We start from the raw sequence: 9,578 nt of genomic DNA on the forward strand, positions 1-9,578 counted from the left end.
AGACAGAGCAATATAGGTGTACAGTAGAGTACTTTGACACACCTTAAAAAAAAACCCCACCTTCTGGGCGTGCCCAGTTGGGTGGTTCCCTTGAGTTCAGCAGCTCTTTGCTAACCTGATCAGACAGAGTACCCCACCTCCACCAAGTAGAGAGGAAAGACAAAAATGCTATAAATCTAACCAAGACAAGCAAACAGAAAACTTTATGGGATAAAATTTGGTGAAAAACCAAATAATAGCAGTGGAAACACTAGCAAAAATGAAGTTCTAGTTATTGAAAAAGGCAGCAATGGGAAATTATAATTAAACTAGAAAAATTGAGAAAGAAAAGGATCTGTATGGAAAAGGTTGAAATTAAAAAACAAAACAACATCAACGACATCAAAATAAACAAAAAAAAAAAACAACCAAAAACAAAGCAGTATGTATATGTTATTGAATATTGTCTGGGCAACCCGTGGTCTTCTGGGGTATGAGATGTTAATCACAGTTCTGATACAACTGGAGGCTGCTGATTTCTCAAACCCCAGCAGGTAGACACCCTAAATCTCTCTTCAGCCCACTTAAAAGGCACTTTGAACTTGTAAACTTGCTGAGCAGAAGCATTCCCAGGAAAGTGCTTGTCACTGGAATCACTGCTGAAGTGGCTATCCACTTACCCAGTGTGCCAAAACTGGTCTCACTCTGCCCCTGAGGGTTAGGGCTGCAAGGCGGCTCAGACCCCACCCTTAGGCTACTCGGTTGCTGGGTTACCAGCTCCCCCCTGATTCTAGCTCTGCGACCCTGAGGGCAGAGCTTGCCAGGGCAGATCGCTCACAATGGCTCCCTGTTGACCCACAGCCAAACACTATTAGCTCCGTCTGGCTCAGCGGCTCAGACTGGGGCCCTAGACAACAGCCAAAGTTCTCTGCACTCCCGCTCAGGCTCTCCCCGAGGTAGTTCAACTGAGTGCCAAGTCCAAAGACACCAAAACAGTTCACAGGTAAGGCCTTTCCGGTTTGCAGTCTCGCTGCTACTGAACTTACAGTTGCAGGCGGGTTTAGATGGATTGAACACACATGGCCACTTGCCGATTTTCCACTGTTTTAGTCCTCCTCTTGGGGTCCAGATGTCTCTTGCTGACTCCCTGTATCCTCACACGGGTGATGATAGGCAGATCCCACCAGCCAAAGATGCCTGGAGTCCTATCTCCCCAGACTCACGGTGCCCAGATGCACCGTGTTACTCGGCCGCCATCTAGCTCCGCCTCCCATTTTGGAGATTTTCTAACTGAAATGTGTCTGAAGTATGGCAGTAAGAACTTGCCAATAAATAAAATATTATGTGGGTGTTTTTAAAAAGAGTACCATAGGGTGGCACCTGTGGCTCAAAGGAGTAGGGCGCTGGCCCCATATGCCGGAGGTGGCGGGTTCAAACCCAGCCCCAGCCAAAAAGTGCAAAAAAAAAAAAAAAAAGGAAAAAAAAAAGAATAGTTCCTTGGGTTTAATTTCTAGTATTTTTTGTGAGGAGAGTTGACATCGATTGTCTCCTAGACAACAGTTACTCCTGGGGCCCAAGTATTTAAGCAACTACCAGGACACACTCCAAGATCCCTTTCCACTGAGTCACTATTTTTAGAATTTATCCTGGAAACCTGCTTTAATTTTTTTCCAAGAAGACCCTTTTGATGTTTACTGTCTACTTTTTTCCCACATTCTCCATTTCATCTTGTAAGGCCTTCTCCATCTCCTTGGCATAAAAGCCTCCAAAGTAGTGCAGGTACTAATAAAAGCTGAATTAAATGGGGGTAGGGGGATTTCATTCTTTCTTTCAAATCACTTATGATGATATCAAATGGGCTTGGTCCAGCCCTCATTTCTGGGGCATCTACTTTGACCAACTTTATAGGGTAGTGGTTTGCAGTCCTGTTTGAAATTGTAGATGTCCAGGAATTATGTAAAGCCTAATGAATCAGACTCTTCAGGGTTGGAGTCTAAGCCAACCCTTTGTTTTGTTTTTAAGCTTTATAGGATGATTCTGATGTACAGCCAGGTTGAAAATCACTAATCTCAAGAATTGGTCATTATAGCTACATTTTGTTTTACTTGAACTTATTTTTTTTAGGACACACTGCGTTCCTTGTGAAAAACCTTTCCTCTGTGGGGAGTCATCAAAAATGAATTTCTAATAGGAAGTGTCAAGTTCACTTGAGTTTTCTCCCTACCTCACCTGATGTTCCCAGCTGAGATAACCCATCCCTTACACTTCACTGTAGCTGACTTGTAGCAGAGCCCACCTTGACCTGCTAGTCTCAGAGTGGGAACATTGGGACACGTATACTTTTTGAAAATTTATTATTTGTATAATGTGCTGCAACTTTATAAATTTACCCATAAGCTTACATGTATGCTCAGCCCAATGAAGTAGATTGTATTCTCTTCGATTTTTAGAATAGGATACAGGCTCAGAGAGTGCCTAATTGCCTAAGAGTGCTGGGGATAGTGGCTAGAATCAAACTCTGTTCTTCTGAGTCCAAATCCAGTACTTCTGAGTCCAAATCCAGTACCCTTTCCATTCTTTCTACTAATTAATATTTTTACCATTCTATTTTCAAATAATTTCAGATGTACAGAAAAATTTCAAAGTTAATACAAAGACTTTTCTGCAAACCCTTTTCCTGTATTCCCCAAATGTTAACACTTTGCCATGTTAATCATCCTTTCTTCTCTTTCCTTTTTTATGTATATTTAATTATTTAGTTGTATTTCACAGTATATTATAGTTATAATTCCCCTTTATTTCTCAATACTTCAATGTATATTTCCTAAAAACATAGATATTCTCTTCCATCGGTACAGAACAATGATTAGAAGTCAGGAAATTAATATTAATACAGTACTGTTATCTCCATACAAACATGCAGATTACACTCCCCAATGTCTTTGAGGTAAAAGAAAAAAATTGTTTCTGAGCCAGGATCCAATCAAGGGTCATATGTTGTATTTAGTCATCGCATTTCCTTACTATCTTAGTCTGCAAAGTTTCTTGACTCTGCTTTTACAGTTCATTGCCTGATTTATTAAGTATGCTGTCTCTGATGAGCAGGCATTGCCCCAGCAGCTTTAGCTCTCAGAGCATCATGGAGTCACTCAGAGGCACATGGCCTCACTGAGACAGCAGATGGGTCCTAACATTGTGAGACTATGGGAAACAATAATGATATTTATTTTGCTGTGATTACTATGTGTTGGGCACTATTTGAAATACCTTCCCTATAATAACTCAATCTCACAATCACCATATCTATTATTATATGATTGATGTGGGGTATGAGGAACAGAAAAGTAACTTGCTCAAGGTCATCTGACCAGGAAATAGCAGGGCTGGGAGTTAAATTCTAGCAGCCAGGCCCATCCCCAGTGTGAGCTTTTAGCCATCGCAGGCTGAACTGGAGACTTTAAACAGTTATATGCCCTTGGGAAAGATATTAGCTCAAAAACCCTTCATCTCAACAACTGAAAAATGGCACTCATGGGACTAATATTTTCTTCGTAAAGGTAGTTGTAAGGATTACACAAAATAATTTGTTAAAGTGCTTAGTATATAGCAAGAACTCTATTTTTAAGAATAAAATTTTAAATGTGAATATTTATCAATTATTCATGACTCACACTGAGATGTGGTATCTCTCAGAGAATACTTTTTAATTATTGCAGGTGGGGAGGAGAAGGGAACAGAAGCAACAAACATCTGTTCCAATTTGAAAGGACTGAGGAGCGACCAGTTACAACCAAAACCACCTTCAAGGCAAAAAAGGCCAGATAATTATGAGTCATGAAACACAATTTAAGAATGAATTCGTAGAAAGGATGCCTGCATCTTTAGTTATGTTAGAAATGGGCTGAAGTGAGTTGCAAGTTTGTTCTGTGCTGAATACACTGATGTATTTAAAACTCAACATCTTATTCTTGGAACATTCATGAAATTGTACTTCAGTCAAATTCAGATTGACTAGATTTTATATGAAAATCTATCTAGCATAATAGCACAGACTATTATTAGCACATATTGTAATCTGGTGCTGGAATTCCTTAACAGTGGGAGAGAGACATTCTCTTAATTGTTCAGGCATATCTCGATTTTTATTTAAAAAATAAAAAATTTTAAAATATAACTCCACTGATACTCCAATGCTGATACTCAACCAGCATTGAGACCCATTGCAAAATAGATGCCTACACACCTTCTGTAAAGTATCTGATGCCATTGTCTGTGGTGGAGCCTAAGCATCAGGATAGTGAAGTTCCACTGCAGACTCTGAAACCATAGTTATTAAGATATGCAAAGAGGCTAGGCACACTGGCTCATGCCTATAATTCTAGCACCTTGGCCGAGGCAGGTAGATCACATGAGGTCAGGTGTTCCAGAGCAGCTTGAACAAAAGCCAGAACCCATCTCTACCCAAAATAGAAAAAATTAGCTAGGTGTGGTGATGTGCACTTGTAGTCCCACCTACTTGGGAGGCTGAGGCAAGATGGCTTGGCTTTGAGGTTGTAGTGAGCTATGATGATGCCACTGTACTCTACCCAAAGTGACAGAGCAAAACTCTGTCTCAAAAAAAGAAAGGTGCAAAGAAATTTCACAGCTGCTTCATATACTGTAAGTTTTTTTGAGACAGTGGTAGCAGGACCAGAATCACTAGAACTACTTAGGCTTATTTTGCCACACAGGGCAAGGATGAGAGATTCTTTGGAATCTTTTTTTTGAATCTATACTGGAAGCAGTTATAGAATTTACATTTTAAAAATTTCACAGAATTTGTGATGATTTGGATAGTCATCAGTAAATGCAGAGACTACTCGAAGGGACATCACAGACTCAAGATGGCTTCGAGTGGGAAGATACAGGTTCAAGCCCCAGCCCTGCCAATGTAGCAAGTTCTCCATCTTAGTATATGGGAAGCCCTGGGGCCTGTAAGTCTCAGGACCCTCACACATTCCTGGAGATGAGGGGACCAACTTCACAGAGCTGTTAAGAAGATGAGATTAGGGCGGCGCCTGTGGCTCAGTCGGTAAGGCGCCGGCCCCATATACCGAGGGTGGTGGGTTCAAACCCAGCCTCGGCTGAACTGCAACCAAAAAATAGCTGGGCGTTATGGCGGGCGCCTGTAGTCCCAGCTACTCAGGAGGCTGAGGCAAGAGAATCGCTTAAGCCCAGGAGTTGGAGGTTGCTGTGAGCCGTGTGACGCCATGGCACTCTACCGAGGGCCATAAAGTGAGACTCTGTCTCTACAAAAAATAAATAAATAAATAAATAAAAAAAAGAAGATGAGATTTATATATGAAATTAGACTGCACACTATCAAGTAGTAAATAAATGTAAGCCATTCTTCTCATTTAAATCTAACAGTGGTAGAGAAAAAACTGGCCTTCACGTTAATCATCTAAGTTATAATTGCCCATTGGCCTATCAATTGTATATTAAGCTAACATTTGCTGTTTCTCCATCATATGAAATCTAACTCATCCTTAAAACTCAAGTTAAATGTTACCCCCTGTATGAATATTTTCTGTCCTCACTAGTAGTTAATTATTTGCACTTCTATTTTAGCGCTCTATGGTGGTTTTGTTTAATTACTTTGGTTTTCTTCTTTGTAGGCTATGAGCTTTGAGAAACAAGTCTCTCCTGTCTTTAAATGAACAAGGATGAGATGTATGCAAAATGTTAAATGAATAGCAGAAGAAAGAGACAAAGGAAGTGGTAATGATGAGAGTAGTTTAGACCATTTAAGACATTAGCAAATGCAAAAATTGTATGAAGATCTTGTGTCACTGAGGCCACTCCCTCCCTCAGTTCATATCAGTGCTGGTTACATAGTAGGAGGCTCAGGAGAAATTTGCAAATTAAAGAAAAGAAGAAAGGCTAGCTGTAGGCAAAGGTTTGGTTAGGCATAGAGGACTTCCATCATGTTTCATTTTCTGACAATGGTGAAATGCCTTTTAGCGTTAAACACTATTCCCTTGATGCCCAGAGATGCCAATGCAGAAACATTAGAACCTCCCCAAGACCTGATCCTCACCCACTGGTCTTTTTAGAATGCCTGCTTCTTATCAAAAGGAATGGGTCCTATATCTCATTCCTGCAGAATTGTTTTATGCTCCGCCGTTACTTGCTAATTTAATAACCATCAATTCCTGTAACCAGTTATGGGTACTATAGAGCCACCTTACAGGAATGAAATGTTTCCTTCACAGGAATGAAATATTTGATCCCTGAAGCACTTGAACCAAAAGACCGACCCAATAATGTCTGTATGAGGCACTGTCTGGCTGAATAGGTGGGTTTCAAATCATCCTGTGCCACCTCCTACCTGGTCTGTGCAGGGCCAACACAGTGTAAATGTGTTTCCTTGGAAAAGACAGTCCATTGTGGGCTACTAGTTAGACTCCTGCTTTTGTGAAATCCAAGTTTATTAAAGGCTTTGTGGTGAAGCAAGGTAGAGATAGCATGTTAGAGTTTTATCATATGGGCATTTTCTTGTGGTATGGGAGTCATTTGCGGCTATATAGCTGGATTCTGTAGCCAATAAGAGTTATTATGTTGATAAGATATTTAATCTCTCAGAACAGACTAATGTTAAAGTCTCTCAGAGACTTTAGATTTAATAAAGAATTAAAACATGGGGCGGTGCCTGTGGCTCAAGGAGTAGGGCGCCGGTCCCATATGCCAGAGGTGGCGGGTTCAAACCCAGCCCCGGCCAAAAGAAAAAAAAAAAAAAACATGGACTAAGATACTTGCCTTGACCCAACCCTCTTCCTTTCACCTGGGTAGAATATGTGTTCTAATTGGAACCACAGGTTGGAAGAATAGCAGGCTTATCTATTTCTTGGTCATCTTTCCCATTGTCCAGCCGAGAGGACTACAGATAACATATCTGCTTAATGCTAGTTCCCTCTTAAAGAAGAAAGCAGAGTCGCATTTTCTGTGTTGGATTTGAAACCAAGATCACATGACTCGCTCAATTAAAACTGTTCTGGAATGTTTTTTGGATAGTTTCCCTCTGTGTTCATAATGTCCTCAGTCCTAGATTTGCAAGGCAACCTCATTTGGGTCTCCTCTGTGTGCCAAATATACACAGATATTAGCGTTACTAATCCTTTAAGAAGCCAGGAGTGTGAGCTATAATTGAGCTTTGAAAGATTTTGATAACTGACTTTCGTCTCTGATCACTGATAATGTTTTTAATTTGGAATTGGAGCTGTTCCCTCTGGTAATAGGGAGGAAGCTTGAGCAGACAGAGCATGCTATTGTTCTGAAATAGATGGGGTTTAAATTAGATTTTGGCCAAACAGGTATAGAAACAAAAACCTTGGCCTCTGTTAATGCCATACTTTCAGAGTTCTCAATTTTAGCCAGCCATTTGTCCCTTTCATAATTAGCATAGTTAAGTACCACCTGAAATTTTATTTTTCTTTAAATCCATTACTGCTATACTTAATAAGTTTATTTGACTGCCATAAATGGAAAACTAGTTATAAACTATTTCAATTACTTGTCCTTAATTGGAGGTAATTAAATAAATACAATAAACACAAAAGTTATTAAATCCTAGCTAGAAAATATTGCTTGCCAAAGGTTCAGAGCCCAAGGCCTGTCTTCCTTATTTGAAAGAGAGATTAACCTGAGTTGAAAGCATACTAACACCACATTGCAGTTTTCCTTCATGGAGTATTATGTATTGAAGAGAATCCTTTTTTATCTCCTTAGTAATGAATTTTTTTTTTTTCTTTCCTGAGACAGTCTCACTTCTTTGCCCTGAGTAGGGTGCTGTGGCATCATCATAGCTCACAGCAACCTTAAACTCTTGGGCTCAAGCGATTCTTTTGCCTCAGTCTCCCGAGTAGCTGGGACAACAGGTGCCACCACAATACCTGGCTAATTTTGTCTATTTTTAGTAGAGACAGGGTCTCACTTTTGCTCAGGCTGGTCTCTAACTCCTGAGCTCAGGTGACCCATCTGCCTGGGCCTCCTAGAGTGCTAGAATTACAAGCATGAGTCACCATGCCCAAGTATTTCAATACTTTTGATTCCAAGTGTTCCTACCTTGAGAAACACTGCTTCTGAAAAACTCAGTCCTTTTATATTCTGTATGATGAATGAGTATGTAATTGTGACTGGACCTGTGCAAAAGCCCCTTCCTTAAAGAATACCCCAAGTCAAGTAAATAGCACTGCCTATAAACCCCCAAAATGTGTCATCTACTAAGAGTCAGAATAAGCTGACAAATACAAAGAAAGGAAGACATAGTAAATGTATAGAAGCAAGTATCAGAAACATGCAAGTACTTAACACTAGAATGTGAGCTGCAGAGCAAAGAAGACGGAGTTCTGTGTTTTGTTCATTGGTAGATCTACCCCCAGCTCTTAGGAGAGTACTTGGCACATAGTATCTACTGATCAAGAATACAAACCACTCTCCAGTCTCCTAGCAGTGATACACACCTAAGGATCATGGGAGGAAATGGGTTGGCACAATCCAGAGAGGTTAAAAGCAGCAACATTTGGAGAGAGTGGCTTGGCGCCCATAGCTCAGTGGTTAGGGCTCTGGCCACATACACTGGGGCTGGCAAGTTTGAACAACAATGACAACTACAAACAAATAAATAGCCGGGAGTTATGGCGGGCACCAGTAGTTCCAGCTACTTGGGAGGCTGTGGCAAGAGAATCACGTAAGCCCAAGAGTTTGAGGTTGCTGTGAGCTGTGATGCCACCACACTCTACTGAGGACGACAGTGAGATTCTGTCTCAAAAAAAAAAACTGAGGATGACAGTGAGATTCTGTCTCGAAAAAAAAAAAGTTTTGGAGAGAATCTTGGAGAAAGTGATAGGCAGACACACACTATAACTCAGAACAGTAGGTTAAGTTTGTCTCATCAAGGTCGTGACCTAGAACAGCCTCAAAAATGCAAACCACCCTCCAATTTAAGTAAATGTTCCCCTTTCCTCAGACCTAAAGCCCTAATTCCCCTTCTTGCTCCCAAAAATCACAAACTGAAGACTCATGTGCACACTACAAAATGAACTGGTATTTCAGCAAGACAAACCAGCTTCTATTATGTAACTTCTATTTCCATAAATGTGGGCTGCTTTGGGAAACACGGTTTTGTGAAGGTATGTTGTTAAAGATTTTGCCATTTTTCTTCAATAGAAAATTTAAGTTAAGCTCCTAAAAATTTTAAAGTTAAGCAGCTGTGCCATTCTCCACAGTTCCCTTTGCTATTTTTTTGTTAAATAGAATCATTGTTCCTCCGGTATTAATTTGTCATGACACATTTTGTGTTCCAGTGATAGCAGAGTCTCGGTAGTATTTTTAAAGAATAAAGAAACAAATCAGCACGATTATAAAGGTGGAGCCGATGGTGAGCAGTGAAGCTGTTACTGGTATTTCCAAGTTAGCTGTCCCTCACAAAGAGGGCCCGGTCTGCCCTCTAGGAGGGAGGAGTCCTGTAGACGCTGCAACTTTAAGGATTTGCTTGGCCTACACAGGCTTTCTCAAGGGTTTCCATTTTCAGAAATACGATGCCATATTTCCCTCATTGG

At 40.5% G+C, this 9,578-nt stretch overlaps 1 protein-coding gene across 3 annotated transcripts in view; it reads left to right on the top strand.

Annotated features, from left to right (window-relative positions):
• Window positions 1–9,578, top strand: part of NME7 (NME/NM23 family member 7) — a 182,861-nt gene that overhangs the window by 172,634 nt on the left and 649 nt on the right. Inside the window, exon 12 of one of the 3 annotated variants that reach the window (XM_053604199.1) lies at window positions 6,234–6,622. The exons of the other annotated variants lie outside the window; for them this stretch is intronic. Coding sequence (XP_053460174.1) covers window positions 6,234–6,239 — 6 coding nt within the window. The 3' untranslated portion in view covers window positions 6,240–6,622. Of the gene's footprint in view, window positions 1–6,233; window positions 6,623–9,578 lie in introns of those variants that run through there. 3 annotated transcript variants of the gene reach the window in all.

Source organism: Nycticebus coucang, chromosome 10 (genome assembly GCF_027406575.1).
Source record: "Nycticebus coucang isolate mNycCou1 chromosome 10, mNycCou1.pri, whole genome shotgun sequence".
NCBI classification, from domain to species: domain Eukaryota; kingdom Metazoa; phylum Chordata; class Mammalia; order Primates; family Lorisidae; genus Nycticebus; species Nycticebus coucang.